Here is a 20,673-nt window from a genome sequence, read left to right as displayed (position 1 = left end):
GGACCGAGGGATAACATTCATCCTGCCACACTTATAAACTCCTGGTGTGTGTGTGTGTGTGTGTGTGTGTGTGTACAGAGAGACAGCCAGGTTCATAATGGATATAAGGAAGTTTTTCCAAAAAAAGGAGCCACATTCAGGTAAAAGTGTAAAATCAAATGATCCGTCATTCAAGAATAATGTTGGATCAGTGTTTCAATGTTTATATCTTTTATTAGATGTTCATGTGGTTATTTGCCTTTTTGTTGAAAGTAGACTGAGAGAAGACTTTTTGTTAGTGATCTTATTAGAATTTTTTTCATATTAATGTAATTTTTCATCTAATTGAATACAATCTATTTGTGTATGATTGTCAGTCCAAAGAGGGAGAGAGGAAAGAGGGAACATGAGGAGAAAGTACAAGGTCAGGAAGAACCAGGTAAGAAAACAGACAGGGAACAGTGACAGGCACAACACAAACTGTTAAACTGACAAAGAGAAAAAACCTGATTTTACTCACACAATCTGGAAGTTGTGTCCTCCCTATATTAAAGCTGCTATACAGAATCTGCAAAACAAACTGGGTTGAAACATTTTTGACCCTCTTTAACAACATTCCAACATAACATTATCATTGATTGGGGAGATTAAAATTAATGATATATTTTTATGTGGTTCAGCCACAACTCTACTAAAACCTCAGCCGCAGTACATACATTACATTTGCACTCTATCAGAAAGTGCCAAACAGCCCTGGTGGAGTGAGGAGCTTTAAAGAGAAGCAGATGCTCTGTTTATATTCTAAAAATGTTTTAAGCTTGTTTCAAAGATTCTGTACAGCAGCTTTAAATGTTTTCCAAAAGCACACATACACTTAACTTATCAGTGTTTCTCAAACATTTTACAGTGTGTACCACCTGAGAAAAATGTCAAGCTCTCCTAAGTACCGCTATGAAAGCATGAAAGTCATAAATCTTACAACACAAAATTAGTATTATTAAATTAGTTTCTGCAATAAAGATTTTTTTCATACATTGTATACATTCTACCACAGGCAAAGTTGCCTCCATTTTTATAGTTTTTATTAATATTTTGTAATAATTTATTTGTAATAATTTATTCTGTTTTGGGAGTGTTTTTTATGTATTTGTATTATATTATACATACACATTAAAAGTGAATATCTGTCCAAAAAATGCACTCAGTTTACTTTTTACTCACAATGAGCATCATTCATTATTCTCCCCCAGTAATTAAGGTTAGGATATGTATTTTTTTCTATCCCAATCCATTCTTCTTTTGCAGCATTTAAATAACCCTTATCAGATTTGATGGTTTTGTTACAGACTTTTCAAAAAAGTGTTTTGCTTTTCTTTCACAAATGTGGGGATTAAATTGTGTTAAAATGTACAAAACAGTGATGTCATGTTTTGTGATGAGGACCCAGGGACAGAGAGACTTGATGAATTTAAGAATCTTATGATTTAATAAAGAAATTTGCAGACTTGCACAGAGATGGTAAAATTATGATGACTGATAACGGAGACGAAGATAACAGACGATGAGGACAGGGAGGAACAGGGGTTTAAGTGCACCAAGGAGACAGTCAGAGAGAACTCGGGACAATATTTAAGGATGCAGGGACTGACAGAGACAGGTTTATCTTGCCTGGCTGGGCAGCTCTCTGGGTGCTCAGCACCCCCAAAGTTCTGATCCTAGAACCGCCCCTGATTAGAGATGAAAAAAAAAAAAAAAACACGACAAGAAACCCATTAATTGATCCATTAATTACTTGCACATGGTGTTACTATTGTGCTCTGGATCTTCTGGCTTCACAGAGTAACATGAGAAGAAAAGCAGTTCTCACACTCTGAAGGCCAATTCCATCTTCTCCATCACTTCCTCTTTAAAGCTACTCTACCCACCAAGCACCATCCACCATCAAATCAGGAGACTGGTGATTATTATATGAGGTAGTGAAAGTTTGTTTAATTAATGTTGAGGCTACAGATGAATCTTTTCTATTCTGTGTGGATTCGCATGTTAACCCTCAGGTCAGACTTAGAGCTGAATGTTTTTCCACATTCTGAGCAGCCAAAGGATTTCTACCATGTGTGAATCCTCAGGAGTTGTTTCAAATTTCCAAAGAGGCCAAATGTCTTGCCACACAGGGCAACTGAGTGGTTTCTCTCCTGTGTAGCTTTTTTTGTAGTGATGGGTCGGTCGCAAACGAAATGGCTCTTAGAGCTGACTCTTTGAAGTGAACGATGCAAGCCGTGGGGGTTTTTTTTCTTTCTCTTACCCTCTCTCTCACTTTTTTTCGCTTCACGCTGCACGTCACTCTTGTGTTTCTGCTGAGCAGAGACGGGAGGGGCGCAAACATAGCTGGACTGGCCATCGGGCATACCGGGCATTTGCCCGGTGGGCCGATGGTAATTTTTCGTTTTAAATGGGCCGATGTTTTGTTGTTGTTGTCTTTTTTTTCCGTAACCGTGTAAACAGTGAAAGGTGGCGGATTGGACAGATGCTGGCAAACGTGTAAAAATAACTCAATTGTTTGGTAGTGGCTATGGTGGAGCTTTCACAGATTCAGTAAAATTAGCAAGTGGTGGAGGCCAGCAGGTGGATGGGGGAAAGGGGAGGCGGAGGAGGAGAGACCCAAGGCGGCCGCCGGTCCGACTGTCAGGTGAAATGAGCTTCAGGTAAGAAGTTATGACCTGCAGTCTATCTGGGTCAGATATAAACCAAGTTTAGGTGGAGTTTATTTTCGTTGTGCTAACTTTTTACAGTCAGTTACAATAACTCGTACTGCGTACTAGCTAGCATGATGGAGTTTCGATACAGTTGGGCGGGTGCTATGATGTTACTGGTGAACTTTATTTTATTCATAAGGTTAGTTAGTCGAGTTGCCTATACCTCTGGTATTCAGAGTTAATATTACGTGTTTTGTATTGAGCTGAAAATAAACGCGATTTGTTCTGTACTTCAGCTACAATAAAAAAAAAAGACAAAAAGCTGGATTTATTCTGTCTTTATGCTGTCAGCTGCCTCTTCTCTCATTCTCCCCCCTCCCTCTCCTGCTGCTACTTCAATCATGAAACTGATCAATGATCAGCGTTTCTGCCGCAAGTCCCGTCTCTCTTGCTTGTTTATCTCCCGCTTTGTGCCAGAAAGAGGAAACTAGCGGAGGTCGCGTTAAACAGCAGAAGCACCTTTAAACTGACAGCTGGTAACTGTGCAATGGCGGGTCTAGCAAAGTTTTGCCAGGGGGGCCAGGTAGGGCATTAACAGGGAGAGGGGGGCACAAAGAAATACTTTTCTTTCTTATTCTCATTTAAAATTTCAAGCTTTTAACAAATAATTATCCGAATCTTACAACCAAAGTTTTCATCTGATGTCAAATTTATAGAAATTCATTATTGTACATAGTAAGTTTTTTTCAGGGTCCCAACATAATTACTTCAGAAGAAAGTACTGTACATGATGCCAATATTTTCCCACATTTTCTAGATACTGTACTAGTACTTTGTGTAAAATGCCATCAAAAAGTCAGTTAAGTTTTATTCTTTCTCAAACTGTCTTTCTGTCTCCATTCACTTTTTAAAGGTTGCCATGTTAGAAAAAATATTTTGCCCTGCCATGCTGTTTATTGATATGGTAAATAAACAGTTTATGAAAATATCACTAAATCTGTCAATTATTATTTTTAATATTCAGTAATGGTCATGTCTTACATCTAGTCTTTTCTGTCTTAATGTCAGGTTTCCACCATATGTTGTAGATAGTTCAAGAAGTTAACTCAACCAAGCAGTCTTTGGGTTTCGGCTAAGTACTGTTTAGAATACCAGAATGGGGAGGATGGTGTAGGTTTAAGTTTATTAGATTGATACATATGTACCAACAAGACAGTGTACATCACTGTCACAACAACGTTTGTTTTCATTCAAAGGCTTTATGGTTTTTCCTGTAATACCTGGTGGGCCGGTCTCTAGTCAAAATGCCCGGGCTGATTTTTTGTCCCAGTCCAGCCCTGCGCTTAGGCACTGTGTTTCCTGCCAGGTAAGCGACGCTCAGCAACGTGGTGACGTCATTCGGGGCGACTGGAATCGATAAGGGAATCGTTTGCAAAAATGGCAAACAATTCCAAGGAATTGAAACAGTGGGAACCGGTTCTCAACAGGAACCGGGTTTCGATACCCATCCCTATTAGTGACCAGTGTTGGTCAAGTTACTTGAAAAAAGTAATCAGTAATTAATTACTGATTACTTCCCCAAAAAAGTAATCCCGTTACTTTACTGATTACTTATTTTCAAAAGTAATTAATTGCTTAGTTACTTAGTTACTTTTTAAAAACACGATTTACAACCTGAATAGGTGATAAAGTGATAGATCTTTCAGCCCAATTCTACTTTTTCTACATAATCCATCATACAAAATGTAATCAAATGGAAAAGTTCCTTTTTAAAACTTGTTTTATTAGTTTTAATCTTTTAACTTTATGCATTGAGCAAAAAATGTAATTATATGCAACATTCTCTGACTGGAAGAAATTTGTTTAATATTCAAACCTATTTTCTGCACATTCCAGCACATAAAATAAATAAATAAATAAATAAATAAATATATATATATATATATATATATATATATATATATATATATATATATATATATATATATATTTGTGTTTACACTCACTCTTTGAGATGCAAGTAAAGCACAGCAGAAAATAAATAACATCAAAGACTCAGCGGTCCTGTTGCTCTATTTTCACCTGTAAAGCAGGAGTAGGGCAGGTGGAGGTTTACCCTGGTGCAGGTGTGCCGCAGCGGTCAGTGGAAGAATTCGCGAGTTTCTCTGTGAGTTTCCCATTACGTGGTAGCGCACTCAGTGCTTGCTTGGAAGTTTAGGAGTTTTTTTGCTGTAAAAAGAAGTTTTCTTCCCACGCACAACGGATGCTAATGTTTTTGTCACTTTTTATGGAATCAAACTCAAAGTAAGGTCAGTACTTCCACACTTTAAACGCTGCACGCTCACATTCTCTCCCGCACTCGATATATTATCCATTGTTGCTCTGCACACAGCTGTTGTCACAAACGTCGCACTTGCTTACGTCACTGTCATGAGACATTCTCGCAAAAAATCACGGTTTTAGTAACGCAGTAACGCAGCGTTCCTACGGGAAAGTAACGGTAATCTAATTACCGTTTTTGCAATAGTAATCCCTTACTTTACTCGTTACCTGAAAAAAGTAATCGGATTACAGAAACTGAGAAAACCACTGATAAAGGTATCAGTTTAAAAGGTATACATTGCCCCGTCCTTCAGTTATCGCATAAGAACATTTTCAGAAAACTTGACCTCTGACTTTTACCTTGAGGTTGAGAAAAATCATAATTACTTCTTTCTTGAGTTATCACATTCACAAGATTTACAGAAACCTAAAAAGTGCTTCAGTAAATATATTGTTATTGTGCAGGAGCATCACAAGCATTTAAGTTTTTGAGAAAAACATGTCAAATTGTGAATGTGAGTATGAGCACACAGAAAGGAGATGATAGTGGACATGAACAAGAAGAAGAGGCCTCGCCAGCCGCTGTTTATCCAGGAGAATGAAGTGGAGAGGGTGAGCAGCTTTTGGCACCTCAGCTTACACATCAGTGAGGACCTCACTTGGACACTGAACACCACACAGCTGGTCAAGAAGGCTCAGCAGCGGCTGTATTTCCTGAGGAGGCTGAGGAAATTTGGTATGTTGGCCAAGATCCTCAGCAGCTTCTACAGCTGCACTGTGGAGAGCACATTGACCAGCCGCATCACTGCATGGTATGGCAGAACTACTGCTATGGATCGCAAACGCCTGCAGAGAGTGATAACAACTGCGGAGAAGATCATCAGGACTCTGCTGCCCTCTCTGCAGAGCATCTACCATCGCAGAGTCCAGAGGAGACCTGCCTCCACCCACAAAGACCCCACACACCCTCAACACGAACTGTTCACACTTCTGCCCTCGAGACGAAGGTTTAGAAGTGTGAAATCCAGAATGTCCCGACTCAACAACTCCTTCAGCCCCACTGCTATCAGACTCCTGAACAGCTGACGTAACTCAACTGCAATTTGCACAACAGGGGACGTTGCACACTAAGTTCATTTTGCACATTAAGCTCCTTTGTACATCCATCTACATTGACATCTGCATACCTCACTTGTCTACACTTATTTTTGTACTTGTGTTTTTATCTTTCGTTATTTTTATCCTTATTTTTATCTTTATTTATCTTCATATTTTTTCTTATTTTTATACTTATTTTTATCTTGTTCCTTTAACCCTTACCCTAACTTGGCATTTGCGTATGGACAGGAAAGGAAGAATTTCATTGCACAGAGAAATGCTATTTCTTCTGTATACATGACAATAAACACTCTGAATCTTGAATCTTTGAACAACTCGCTCGAGGAAATGACACACAGTCAGGATTTCTTTGATTCTTTATTTAACGTGAAACATTGCCAGCTTGGGGAAAAAACACAGGGTGATCCTGAGATTTAAGGAACAAACAGCAGCTTCAGATAAGACTTTCTGGTAGCTGAGATCAGCACCGTGTTAAGGACAAACACTTTGACCAGACTTTTGTGCGTGTACATTTTTATCCACAAAGTTCTTAAAAGGGTGCAAAACCCATCAGAGTATGGATGACATGTAACAGTAAAAGACACTGAATTTTAGGTTAGATTTAAGATTTCCAACAAAGACATAACACAGCCACAAAAATAAAAGGGTTAAAGTATTTAACAAAAAAATCGAAATGATCTTTAAAAACAGCTGTTTGTATCAAGTTATGTCACATTTTCTCAAATAAAATTTATATAATAAAGTAAAATAGACATTAATTCAAATAAAAAATTAAGTATAAAATATAAGAAAATGTTTGGTTTGTAGTGCCACCTTTTGTGTAGGAACACATGAGTAAAAATGTCATTGATCCAGCGTTGATGAGTCATATCAAGAAGTCAAAGCCTTTATGCCTTAGACTTTATGGACGCAGCTTTTTGTCGTTAATTTCTGAACTCTTGTGCTGCTTTTCCCTAACTCAGTAAGCCGTTGTAGAAATGACAAAATAAAGTAAATAGTGCACAGCGTGCGGTTGCTTTTTGTTACCCACTGATCACCGGTTACAAGTTGACTTCTTAAATTAATCTGTTTTTATTATTATATCAAACGTCATGTATCTGTTTTTGTCTCATCTCTCGTGCAAATTTCAGACAGGTGCTTTAAAAGCTTCACCTCAATGCCGTGACCCGGATTCGAACCGGGGTTGCTGCGGCCACAACGCAGAGTACTAACCACTATACGATCACGGCTGGTCAGCTGCAGACTGAAAGTCCATGTAGTCAGTCACCTCCAATCCACAGGAGTCCATTTTAAACCCACTAAGCAGGACTGTACGTTTTAAGTTTGACACGCTTAGGTCGTATCAACATTAGAACTACAAACATTTCGTGCTTTTCACTGCCAGTTACAGTCTGGATCTTGCTTTTTTTTTCTTATTTCACCGTAAAAACTGGAATCTGCGTGTAACAGCTGACCTGCACGATGTGCAGAAGAGCACCAAAATGTATTTACGGTCAGACCACGCGAGGTCCCTGTGTTAATGCAGATACTGTTACTGTGCCACGTGCGTAAATGTGCGCACCGTAGACACAGAGTTTGAGATCGATATGAAGGAAAAAACACAATAAAGATTGCAGATGAACATTTTCTGACCAGCCGTGATCGTATAGTGGTTAGTACTCTGCGTTGTGGCCGCAGCAACCCCGGTTCGAATCCGGGTCACGGCAGAGTGGATATGATTTCATTTTGGGGAGCTTCACACTTTAAGTGGTGACTAGTTGTTTGTGTGCGTTTCCATTTTTTGTCTTTTGTTCTCTTCTCACTCTACGTCCTGAGTACTGAGTCAGGATGTAGAGTGAGCACTCAGTACAGGTGTTTTGAGGCAACGAGTTTCCAAACATTTTTTAAGTTCTGGGAACTGATTAGACAAACCGTGGGTAACACAGGAAGTCAAAGCTGTCCTCAATATGAAGAAGAAGGCTTTCAGGAGCAAGTGAAGGAGGAGATGAAAGCAGCACAGCGGGAGGTGAAACGCTGCCTGAGGGAAGCAAAGGACACCTACAGGAGGAAGGTGGAGCAGAAGTTGGAGAGGAACAATATGAGGGAGGTCTGGAATGGTGTGAAAACCATCACAGGCCACAACACCAAGAAAAGCACAGTGGGGGGGACTGTGGAGAAGGCAAACGAACTCAACAACTTCTTCAACAGGTTTGACCAGCCCACAACCCCCCCACCCTCACCCTCACCTTTACTACAGAGTCCTCTCCCCACTCTCCTACCTCCCTCGCTTCCCCCCCTTCCTGACACCATGACACCCCCCTCCTCCAATCCCTCTCTCAGCAGCAAGACATCTCCCCCCCTCCCCTCCTCCCAAACATCTCCCAGTGTCACAGTGGATCAGGTCAGGAGACAACTGAGGAAGCTTCGCCCCAGGAAGGCAGCAGGCCCAGACAAGGTGTGTCCTAGGATGCTAAAGGCGTGTGCTGCTGAACTTGGGGAGCCTCTACAACGAGTCTTCAATCTCAGTCTGCGACTGGGGAGAGTGCCCGCCCTATGGAAGACATCCTGCATCGTCCCGGTCCCCAAAAGGAACCGGCCCAATGAGCTGAATGACTTCCGACCGGTGGCACTGACGTCACATCTTATGAAGACTCTAGAGCGGCTCTTCCTCAACCTCCTCCGACCACAGGTGCAACATGCCCAGGACCCACTACAGTTTGCATACAAGGCGGGTGTCGGAGTGGAGGATGCCATCCTGTACCTCCTACACAGAGCCCACTCACACCTGGATGGGGGAAAAGGCACGGTCAGGATCCTGTTTCTTGACTTTTCCAGTGCCTTTAATACCATCCGGCCCTGTATGCTTCAGGAAAAACTGAACAGGATGGAGGTGGACCCCTGCCTGGTGGCTTGGATATCCGACTACCCAGTGTTGGGGAGTAACGGAATACATGTACCGCCATTACGTATTTAAAATACAAAATATGAGTAACTGTATTCCGTTACAGTTACCGTTTAAAAGGGTGGTATTCAGAATACAGTTACTTTGTTGAAATAAATGGATTACACTGCGGTACTTTCCTGTTTCATTTTGTCGCGGGTCAGGACTGTTTGGGTTTTGTTTGACAGCTACGTTCTGTTGTTCCAGGCGGCAGCGTTACGGTTGCCATGGTTACAGGGCGACGCTCTCTCTCTCTCTGCGACTGTGTGTTTCCTGGGTGAGAGAGCGCCTTTTCGTTGTTGTGCTAAGCTAACAGGCAGAATGCTACAAGCATAGCTCTAAAGAATGTAGCATCATGGGCAGTGTAGTCCGTGTTGCAGGGAGAATGGACTGCCATACACATTATGGGTCTGTGAGCGCGAGGAGGGAGAAAAAAGGATAGTGGAAAGGTACGAGTTGTCATCGAGGAAAAACGGGAGCTGGAAACATGTAAATATAATAATAACCACTGCAGCCAAGAAGAGTGCCTGACGAGCCCAGTTGTAAGTAAGCTATTAAGACTCGACTGTACACCGTGTTCGTGTTTTCCTCCGAAAACAATAAGTTCCGTTGGAGCAGCCTTTCAACGCCTCTCTCTGTCTCTCGCAAGAAAAGTTGACCCACACAACAAAGTAAAGCTATTTTTCGGCTACGAGCCGACAGGGACCCCGCCGTATTAGTCAGAGGTCCCTTTACTACAGTTCGGAGTCGCGGACCTTCAGTAATAGTAATAAATCACACAGCAATAGTACATTCACGTTGTTGTAAAAAGCATGATAATATATTAAGTAATCCAAAGTATTCAGAATACGTTACTGTCATTGAGTAACGTAACGGAATACGTTACAGAATACATTTTGGGGCATGTATTCTGTATTCTGTAATGGAATACATTTTAAAAGTAACCTTCCCAACACTGCGACTACCTCACCGACAGACCACAGTACGTCAGGCTGAAGGACATCACGTCTGACACTGTGGTCAGCAGCACAGGAGCACCACAGGGAACTGTGCTGTCCCCTCTTCTCTTCACCCTGTACACCTCTGACTTCTGCTACAACTCTGAATTATGCCACATTCAGAAGTTTGCAGATGACACGGCCATCATGGGGTGTATCTGGGATGATCAGGAAGAGGAGTACAGAAGTCTGGTGAGGAACTTTGTCGCATGGAGTCACACAAACCACCTGCAACTCAACACCTCAAAGACTAAGGAACTGGTTGTGGACTTCGGGAGGTCCAGAGAAGGTCCACTGCCGGTTCAGATAGAGGGGGTGGAGGTGGAGGTGGTCAACAAGTACAAGTACCTCGGGCTGTGGGTGGACAATAAACTGGACTGGTCATGCAACACAGAGCACCTGTATAAAAAAGCCCAAAGCCGACTGTACTTCCTCAGGAGGCTGAGGTCTTTTAACATCTGCAGGAAGCTCCTGAGGATGTTTTACCAGTCAGTGGTTGCTGGAGTACTTTTCTATGCTGTGGTGTGCTGGGGGAGCAGCACAGCAAAGAAGGACTCATCCAGGCTGGAGAAACTGATCAGGAAGGCTAGCTCTGTGGTCGGCATGAAGCTGGACACTCTGGTGACAGTGGCAGAGAAAAGGACATTAAAGAAACTGCTGGGCATCCTCTGCACACGGCCATTAACAACCAGAAGAGTCTGTTCAGTGACAGGTTGCTTCTCCCCAAGACAAGAACTAACAGACTTAAAAACTCCTTTGTCCCACACGCCATCAGACTGTTTAACTCCTCTCTGGAGGGGAGAGGGAGGGGAAACAGGAGGACAAAGGAGGGGGGAACAACTAAGCTGTAGTGCCTCTTCACCTCACTGTGCAATACCTTGTGCAATACTTTTGTAAATAGTCAACAGTGCAATAGACTCAATACTTGAAATGTGCAATTCACTTGTATTTTTATTTTTATTCCTATTTATTCTATTTACCCCCTTTGTATATTTTATTTATATTTGTCTCTGTATTATATATGTGTGTGTGTGTGTATATATATATAACAATTCTGTAACTGTAACTTCGGTCGTTGCTGTGCTTTTTTTGGAAGTCGAATTTCCCAGAGGAACCCACCTGAGGGATTAATAAAGTTCTATCTTATCTTATCTTATCTTATCTTATCTTATTTTATGCCTTTACCGCCCTCTTGTGGCAAGATGTGATCATGTGTTTCCTTTGCTGAATTATTTGTCACTTAATGCCTTTAGGCTGCACCGATTGACTGATTGTCCACCTGCTCCAACTCCTTATGAAACACGTGTGTAATTGAATAATGATTGAAACTCTAATCATTATTCTGATGACAGTACAAAACTTGACTTTTACCTCGAGATTGAGGAAAATTCTAGTTGTTTCTTTCTTGCGTTGTCACATTTACAAGAATTACAGAAATCTAAAAAGTGTTCCAGTAAATATGTTGTTATACTGCAAGAGCATCACAAGCATTCAACATGAAACCTTCCCAGCTTGGGGAAAAAACACAGGTGATCCTGAGATTTAATGAAGAAACAGCAGCTTCAGATAAGACTTTCTGGTAGCTGAGATCAGCACCGTGTTAAGCACGAACACTTTGACCAGACTTTGTGCGTGTACATTTTTATCCACAAAGTTGTTGAAAGGATGCAAAACCCATCAGAGTATGGATGACATGTAACAGTAAAAGACACTGAATTAAAACAAATGTGATTGAACAGAAGATTTCCAACAAAGACATAACACAGCCACAAAAATAAAAGGGTTAAAGTCTTTTTAAAAATTCAAAATTAAGATAAAAACAACTATTTGTATCAAGTTATGTCACATTTTCTCAAAAACAATAAAAGTAATAAAGTAAAATAGTTATTCAAATAAAAAAATTAAGTATAAAATATAAGAAAATGTTTGGTTTGTAGTGCCACCTTTTGTGTAGGAACACATGAGTAAAAATGTCATTGATCCAGCGTTGATGAGTCATATCAAGAAGTCAAAGCCTTTATGCCTTAGACTTTATGGACGCAGCTTTTTGTCGTTAATTTCTGAACTCGTGTGCTGCTTTTCCCTAACTCAGTAAGCCGTTGTAGAAATGACAAAATAAAGTAAATAGTGCACAGCATGCGGTTGCTTTTTGTTACCCACTGATCACCGGTTACAAGTTGACTTCTTAAATTAATCTGTTTTTATTATTATATCAAACGTCATGTATCTGTTTTTGTCTCATCTCTCGTGCAAATTTCAGACAGGTGCTTTAAAAGCTTCACCTCAATGCCGTGACCCGGATTCGAACCAGGGTTGCTGCGGCCACAACGCAGAGTACTAACCACTATACGATCACGGCTGGTCAGAAAATGATCATCTGCAATCTTTATTGTGTTTATTCCTTCATATCGATCTCAAACTCTGTGTCTACGGTGCGCACATTTACGCACGTGGCACAGTAACAGTATCTGCATTAACACAGGGACCTCGCGTGGTCTGACCGTAAATACATTTTGGTGCTCTTCTGCACATCGTGCAGGTCAGATGTAACATGCAGATTCCAGTTTTTATGGTGAAGTAAGAAAAAAAGAAGCAAGATCCAGACTGTAACTGGCAGTGAAAAGCACGAAATGTTTGTAGTTCTAATGTTGATACGACCTAAGCGTGTCAAACTTAAAACGTACAGTCCTGCTTAGTGGGTTTAAAATGGACTCCTGTGGATTGGAGGTGACTGACTACATGGACTTTCAGTCTGCAGCTGACCAGCCGTGATCGTATAGTGGTTAGTACTCTGCGTTGTGGCCGCAGCAACCCCGGTTCGAATCCGGGTCACGGCATTGAGGTGAAGCTTTTAAAGCACCTGTCTGAAATTTGCACGAGAGATGAGACAAAAACAGATACATGACGTTTGATATAATAATAAAAACAGATTAATTTAAGAAGTCAACTTGTAACCGGTGATCAGTGGGTAACAAAAAGCAACCGCACGCTGTGCACTATTTACTTTATTTTGTCATTTCTACAACGGCTTACTGAGTCACAGTTTCCTTCCACATATAGCTTTGCAAAAACTGCATAAAAAGCACTTGCAGCAACAAAAACATAATATTCCAGAAACACGCTTTGCCGATCCGATCAGCTGTTTGTAACACTTCCTACGTCCATCAGCGTGAACTGTCGCATGTCCGCCATGACCTGCCCGAAACCGGAAGAGACGTCATTTTGCGGAAATGTAGTTTTTTACGATCGGGGCCTTATGAGCCTATATTTGTGTTTTTAAAAGTTATGTTTGAGTTTATGACTTTCTGTGTCGTTTCTGGGATGCTTAGGACTCATATTGCACTGCTGGAAATAGTTTATTTTGATGCACATGCTGTTATTTTGCAAATTTGCATTATAATATTTATTTTCGTTTTTCCTGCAGTGTATAAAAATTGGTGTATTTCAAAAATAAAACTATGAAGACACTTAAAATAAATTTCCTGTGGTGGGAAACTAGTTTGTGCAACTTTTTTGTATTTACAGTTTTGAGGGATAAGCCTCTTAAATTTCTCTGACTAGAAATATATGTTAAAAAAACAAAAACAATTTTCAATTTTTTTGTAGTTTATTGCACTTTTTTGCAATTTGTGTAATTACTGTGCACCTAATGCAGACATATTATTAAAGCTTGGGCTATAATGGTTGTATTGATGTATAGCAACTTGAAATGCTCCCAAAAATGGCACTACAGCATGAAAAAATATAATATAAGCTCTGGCGGACTTGGTTCTATGGTAGGTCTTAAAGGGTTAATTAAGGACACATTTAAATGCCATCTGCGGCTTTGAGGAATCTGTAAAATATTTCCAAGACACAGAAAAATTGGCACATGGTCCGAGAATACTATATTACCAATACTTGAATCTATAGAGTTATTCACTAAGGCTTCAGAAATAAGAAAGTAGTCGATTCTAGTATAAACATTATGAGGCGGAGAGTAAAAGGAATATTCCCTGCCTTCTGGATGCATTGTCCGCCAAACATCATTCAGACCTAAATCTGAGGTCATCTGCCTTATGGCAACTACAGATTTACTCTCTGTGCCTCTCCTAGGAAGTGATCTATCTAGGTCTTGATCCAGTATATGATTAAAATCTCCTCCTACCACTATTTGTGCACCTTCTAATTCCAAAAGATACTGTGACAGGTTGTGAAAAAAGGTGAGTATGTCCGCATTAGGTGCATAGATATTACATAAAATTATTGGTGTGTCCAGTAGTTGTCCATAAACCAATATAAATCTACCTTCCTTATCTGTTATTACTTTTGTTTCAGTAAAGCTAACTGCTTTATGAATCAGAACCGACACTCCCCTACTTTTACCAGTTCCAGGACTGGAAAAGACTTTACCTACCCAGGAACATTTAAGTTTTAAGGCTTCTGACTTACACGTGTGCATTTCTTGAATAAAGGCTATATCAACTCTTGATAACTTTAGATATGTTAATATTTTCTTCCTCTTAATCCCGTTATTCAACCCCTTAACATTCCAGCTGGCTATTTTGAAATCTGTCTGTCTATCCATGTTATATGTTGTCTCCTTGACCTGGAGACAACATATAAGATGACACCGCCATGGACCTCAACCTGCAGGCTTTGTGTTACCCGTCTCTTTATACAGGAGCATGTAGGGGTGGACTGCCTTTTTATTTGATTACCCTTTTCTCATGTTTTTCTTAGTTAGGGAGATAAGACATTGTCATTTGGTTTTATTCTTTTCATAAATAAGTTTTGTACATCCTTTAGATACGGTCCCTTTTGTTTGTTGTTTTGGGGTCCACCCCGAAGCTATAGTTCGCTCCTTTCCTTTGTTAGAATTCAATCACTGTGAAAAAAAATCACCATCAAAATTGTACTGGTTGTGTGATGTGCTGCTTGGGGTCAGACAGGGGTGGATCACCCTTATATTATGGTCTGGCCACCCTTAGAAAGGCCATAACACTAAAATGAAAATTAAAACTAGACTTATAACTGGCTGGTGTCCTTACCAGTGACCTTGGGTCTGAACTGTGGGCTCCTCTTTCCAGGTGTTCGTACTGCCTGAGTGGGACCAAGATGTGCTGTCTTGCCTCTTTTGGGTTTTCTGCATGTTTCTGGCTCAACATGCAAGTATCCACTTCTTGACGTTCGCTGTTGGTTGCAGCCACTTGAGGTTTTTGGGCTCATTTGGGTTCTCAACACTGGGTGACTTTGATGGGAGTGAAAGCATCCTCACAACATAAATCACCACACTACCTGCTTTTGTTTCAGAAATTTTCTTTATCCTTGTTAACATGTTTGGGTACTGGGTTTACCTGTAATGCATTTTGTGCTCCAAAAGCTGTTATTTTGTGCAGCTGTGCTCCAAAAGCTGTTAGCATGACCTTTTTTATCATTAGATTGTGCCACACCAGCACCTGAGAGAAAAGCTTTGAGTTTGATTTTGTGTTTGTGTTTTGCAGGCACTCAGGAGAATAAGTCATGATGTTTCTTGTGTTTGTCATGTTAGTATCTCAGTGCTTGTCAATCACCAGTCAACAGTGTCACCACTGTGAACAACATCCTTCGACTGTTCGAGCCAAAACCTTGGAGAAGTCCCTGCAGCCGCTTCAAAACTCATCACTGAGCTCGATCTCTCTTTTAACACGCTGGAGACAACAATGAAAGATGACTTTCTTTCATATGCTGCTTTGACGGCTTTGTTCGTGAATAACAACAGAATCAAAACCAAGAGACATTTCACCCGCTGATTAATTTGGAGAAACTGGACTTCCACAAACCAGTTGGAGACTTTGTCCTCTGGATGGTTTCAGAACCTGATTTCTCTCCACTAGTTCAATCTTTTGGGAAACAAATATACAACACTGGGTCCGGGAAACCTTTTCCTGCCACTGAGGAGCTTGAAGACCCTCCATTTTTGAGGAGCTTTCCTTCAGTCTGTCAGTGAAAGGGATTTTGTTGAACCTTGAAACTGCCGTGACCCTGTCCAAAGACCAGCTGGCCACCTGGCCGGGTCAGTCATGGATATTCACAAATACCCCATAGTACTGGTGGAAAAGACATATCGAGGGAAAATCCATGTTCAGACCATGTTCAGTGTGTCGTGACACTTGCACGATGGAAGAACACACCCACTTGTTGGTGCCAGAAGAGCCACTGAGAAATTATTGTTTTAGCTGGCTCATTACAAGTCGATGGCTGCTCACCTGGAGTAGGATAAAACTCTGGAGCGAATAATTGCCCGATTTTACTGGACAGGAAACTGTTTTAGACTTAGAGCTTTTTATTGTCATTGTGCAGTTTCTTGCACAGTGAAATTGGGTAAGTGGAGAGCATAGAGCCGCTGTATCTGTGCGCACCACCATCTTGCATTTTTTGCATGTTTGGCTGGTGTCACTTTTGGACTTTGCTACCTGTAGCTAAACATTTGCAGCTAAATCATTTATTTAAAAGCAGAAGCTGCAACTGATCGAGGGAATATTTGTCTGAAAACTTAAACTGAACTCCAAGGGTACCATTGCTCCAGCTCACCATCTTTACCTGAGTGAATCAGTTTGTTGAACAATCTAAATGATTCAGAAACTTCTGTGACATCAACTTAACTAAGGCTCATTACAAGATTCACAAAACACTGCTGAATACTTTTAATATTTTTTTATTAGTTATTTTTGTTTTTGTTGTTATTTTGATTTTAATAAAACAAAATAAAATAAAGAATTAAATCATTTCTTTGGTTTTTTTAATTTAATTTATTTTACAAATAAATTAATAATAATATTAATAATAATAACAACAAATTAGTGCTGTCAGTGTTAACGTCATTTTACCTAATGACGTTAACGCTGACAGCACTAATTTGTTGTTCCCAGAGAGCAAGCCAAACACTGGTCCAGAAAAGGACGATCTCTAGTAGATTTTGTTTTAACCTCCTAGGACCTGGTGTCCACATATGTAGACATAACATTTTGGGTTGTCTAGACCAAAATACAAAATTTTGCTCTTCAAAAACCTGATATCCACTTATGAGGGAGGACATGACACTGCCACTGTTCAATCGAAATTTAAAATGAATGTCCTCATATGTGGATCTCATTCTTTTGAGAAACAAAAAAAAGATAGTCTGAATCTGATGTCTTGGTTTTTACCTTCATCGGGTCCCAATCAACCTAAATGGCACAGAGGAATTAAAAATGCATGCCATGAAAGTTCAGGTCTTAGGAGGTTAAAAATGTCCCTGCTGATGAGACCAGTGAATGTGGGGCGACGGTGGCAAGAAAAAACTCCCTCCTGGAGGAAGAAATCTTGGAAGGACCAGGCTCTCTGGCAGGACCCTCCCTCCTGAGGGCAATACTTACCTATACTTGTCCTCCAGTGTGCGATGGTGGGCTGGGACGACTGCTTTTCCTTCTCAGCATGATGATGACCTTAACTTCCTTCCTTCCTTCCATTTCCTGTTTCAGAACTGAGAATGAAGACAAAACTGGTTAACAAGGTAACAGGACATTTAAAAATTCTCTCACTTCAGGATGAGATGCTGTGTCTTCTTACGTTTCTCTTGTAAAACAGGATGTAGGCCGACTGCTGCTGTTCCTCACAAACTGCAGATCCAGTTGTGTGGAGCACCTGTGCGTCATTATAGGTGAGCCAGCGATCTGATGTAGAGTGCTGACTCTCCTCAGGATGGACAGAACTACAGATGTAGTGTCCTGAAATCACATTAAGACAAATGAATCCAACTTCTGGAAGTCAACTGATTCAAGCAAACAGTGATTTTGACTTAGTGCTTCTTAGAACATCAAAAGCTTTTGTGTGTGAGTCCTTCACTGAAAAGTAGCAAGTTTCATTTTCTGTTTGTCACAAGTCTGTTGTTTTACCTGACTCTGTGCCTCCATAATGACTGATGATGCTGCAAAGACTATAACAGCCACCACCCTGAGAAGGAACAAATCCAAAGAGTGTTAGTTTCATAAAGTCTCACATCAGTGCCATAATTAAGCTGATTTGCTGAGGCTACGTCCACACTAATGCGTTTTCGTTTGAAAACGCATCGTTTTCTCTCCGCTTTGACCTCCCGTCCACACCGAGACGGCGTTTTCCTCAAGGAAAAACACAGCATCTTGAAAACGCTCTCGAAAACGCATACATTTCAAAACGGAGTTGTCCCATCGCAGTGTGGACACTCGAAAACGCAGACTTTCTAAAACGATGACGCATTTTGGTCATGTGATGCAGTCATGTGAGCAATTAAACAAAGATAAGCCGAGTGCATTAGACAGCAGTTGTTTTGATTGCTCTCAACTTTGACAGCCCTAAAAAAGATTAATATCAGTTTGTACATGCTCCGGATAGCTTTTCTTCAAATTCTGTAATTCTCACTCACTTTTGCGCATGCGCAGGACTGGAACGTAAGCGTTTTCGGCCGTTTCAATGCAGACGCACAACTATTTGAAAATGACTGAAAACGCCAGTGTGGACACGGAGTTTTCAAATCTATCCGGGCTAGTGTGGACGTAGCCTGAGACGTTCTGCAGTCTGTTTTTACCTGATTGGATGGCACCACCAAGTCCCTCTGCAGCCTGACGGGGTCATCCACCTTCTTAATCTTGTAGGTTTGTGTAAAGCCAAACCTCTTCAGATGCAAGATCAGAACTCTGGCAGAAAAGAAAAAAAACACAAACAAGGTAGAAAATAAGAAGAATGAGTGTCAAACACAAACAGAAGATGGGAGAAAACGACTGCTCAAGTATTGTCTCGAAGAACTCTGATATTTGATGCGCCACAGTTTGGAAACCTGGTCAGTCGATCAATTCTGATGTGACCTTACTCACCTTGGCAGTGTATCAAAAGACGACTTCAGTTCTGAGGCCGTCCCTCCACAATCACAGCGAAATTCTATTTCTTGTTCCTGAGCAACAGCACAGAGAAAACAGGCTTTATGGTAGAAAGAAATCTCAACATATGCACACACACATGCACACAAACACTAACAAAAAAGGTGTGTTAAGATCGCTGAATCGACAACTCTATTGGAATTTGTGATCTTACCTTCAAGTATGTCTCTAACATGTTTATAATAGACCCCTCTGGAACAAGGTCTAGAGACAAGCTGGTGAATTCCTCTTGCTGTGATGATTGGTGACCGCAGCTACACATTTCAGGAGTAACGTAGTTAAAGTAAAGTTCAGGTACGTGGAAAAGAGGTATATGAAAATATTGCAACCAGCTCTGCGTTTCTGAAAGACAGGCTTACCTCTTGCATGTCCTCATGTTTTCCATTTTAAAAATGTGATGGTCTTCTACTGGGCAGCTATAACTTTGGCCCAGGAGAGCTGCGTTCCTCTCCAGGTGAGGTGTGAGCCTTTTGACCTCATCGAGGAATAATGTTAGGAATTCATGAGCGTCCTGAAAGAAAAGCAGAGAGATTTAAAACAGTACATCAAAATCAGAAGGTAAAGCAAAAAACGAAATGTCCAAATAGCTGACGCACTTTCTGTGCACTGCCGGTGTATTCAGGAGCTTGACTGCTGAATGCCTTCTTAAAAGCTCTTAGGTGGTGATCTTTAAGGCCATAATCTGTTGACTCGTGACAGTCCCTGACATCAATAAGCCTTCTGTAGAAAGGAAGGGTAAACAGACATTTCTGCTGTTAGATCTCTTTGTTCTTCAGGTTTTTGAAGAAAGTAGAAGGTTGACGTAGCGCACCTTAAGAGCTGAGCTTCTGGATCTGTGCTCCACAAAACCCCCTGACGCCTGATGTCTCTTATGAACTCCTCAATGTTGAGGAGGCTCTGCAGGCAGGAGTTCATGTAGCAGGTGTTTCCGATGTTTGGAAACCTGACACACACGCGCAACGTTTACAGTATCAGTGTAAAATAATTCATTTTCTCCACTTTGACAAAGTGAGTCTTTGTGCACCACGTGTACTCACCCGAAGCAGTCTATAGTCCCAGTTTGACTTTCTATTTTTTTCCCACCGCATGCTACACTGCTCCAAAAAGGTAAAAACACAAACACAAAATTAGGAAAGATGTCAAGATTCTGAGCAGTGTATGCGCATGTATGCATGAGCTTTGAAGTTGAAACATTTTGGAGGACGTCCAAAAGTAGTAAAAAAGATGTAAATACACAAGGTGGAAGAAAAATGCCAATAAAAGGGAAATAAAACAGCTCCAACTAAACCACTGCTATAAATATCTCCAGCAGCATTAAAGAGCGGCGCATTTCTTTACCTCTGATGAGACGTAGAAGGAATTTCCTTCTCTGCCACGTTTTGTTTGTGTAATTTCTGTTTAGAAACAAGAAAACCAACATCAGTAATGGCATAAAACAAACATACCAAGGGAGTCTCTCCATGAAAAGTGTCCAGTTAGAAAATTTGGTATTATTTCATATTATTTATCACTTTAGTGAGCTGTCAGCTCATGAAGCAGATATATAGGAATATCTTTAAATAAATTAAAAACAATTTATTCATGCTTTAAATTGAGTTTTAAAGTTTGTCCTATGAAATACAAAATCCTTCATTTGGTTCTGATCAAAATTCAGTTTTTACAGAAATCATCCATCAAGCTTCATTAAAAGATTCAAAAATGCTTATTTACCATAAAAAATATTTAGAGAA

The 20,673-nt window shown here is 40.6% G+C and overlaps 1 protein-coding gene, 1 long non-coding RNA gene and 4 other non-coding genes across 7 annotated transcripts in view; 3 read left to right on the top strand and 3 right to left on the bottom strand.

The window, feature by feature from the left end:
- Positions 1-75: 75 nt before the first annotated feature.
- The window catches only part of LOC146683488 (uncharacterized), a 62,091-nt gene continuing 41,493 nt past the window's right edge, over positions 76-20,673 (top strand). For both annotated transcript variants that reach the window (XR_014917390.1, XR_014917389.1), the window contains exons 1-2: positions 76-140; positions 357-418. This is a non-coding gene — a long non-coding RNA (uncharacterized LOC146683488). The remainder of the gene's footprint in view (positions 141-356; positions 419-20,673) is intronic.
- On the bottom strand, positions 7,271-7,342 carry trnah-gug (transfer RNA histidin (anticodon GUG)). Its single transcript has one exon. It is a non-coding gene; the product is annotated as a tRNA-His (tRNA).
- Positions 7,748-7,819, top strand: trnah-gug (transfer RNA histidin (anticodon GUG)). Its single transcript has one exon. It is a non-coding gene; the product is annotated as a tRNA-His (tRNA).
- On the bottom strand, positions 12,319-12,390 carry trnah-gug (transfer RNA histidin (anticodon GUG)). Its single transcript has one exon. It is a non-coding gene; the product is annotated as a tRNA-His (tRNA).
- trnah-gug (transfer RNA histidin (anticodon GUG)) lies at positions 12,797-12,868 on the top strand. The gene has a single exon. It is a non-coding gene; the product is annotated as a tRNA-His (tRNA).
- Positions 17,348-20,033, bottom strand: LOC146683492 (ubiquitin carboxyl-terminal hydrolase 37-like). Its single transcript, XM_085446761.1, has 9 exons — positions 19,755-20,033; positions 19,540-19,663; positions 19,303-19,454; positions 19,098-19,197; positions 18,881-18,957; positions 18,595-18,703; positions 17,927-17,984; positions 17,601-17,758; positions 17,348-17,514 (listed from the first exon to the last, which is right to left on the bottom strand). Exons 1-9 carry the CDS (start codon positions 19,856-19,858, stop codon positions 17,509-17,511), a joined length of 888 nt encoding a protein of 295 aa, XP_085302887.1. The 5' UTR covers positions 19,859-20,033; the 3' UTR covers positions 17,348-17,508.

This window comes from Copadichromis virginalis, linkage group LG22, assembly GCF_057382275.1.
Source record: "Copadichromis virginalis isolate Kocher_CV1m ecotype Utaka linkage group LG22, C_Virginalis_male_GT1.1, whole genome shotgun sequence".
Classification (NCBI taxonomy): domain Eukaryota; kingdom Metazoa; phylum Chordata; class Actinopteri; order Cichliformes; family Cichlidae; genus Copadichromis; species Copadichromis virginalis.
This window is presented reverse-complemented; position numbering and strand designations above follow the sequence as displayed.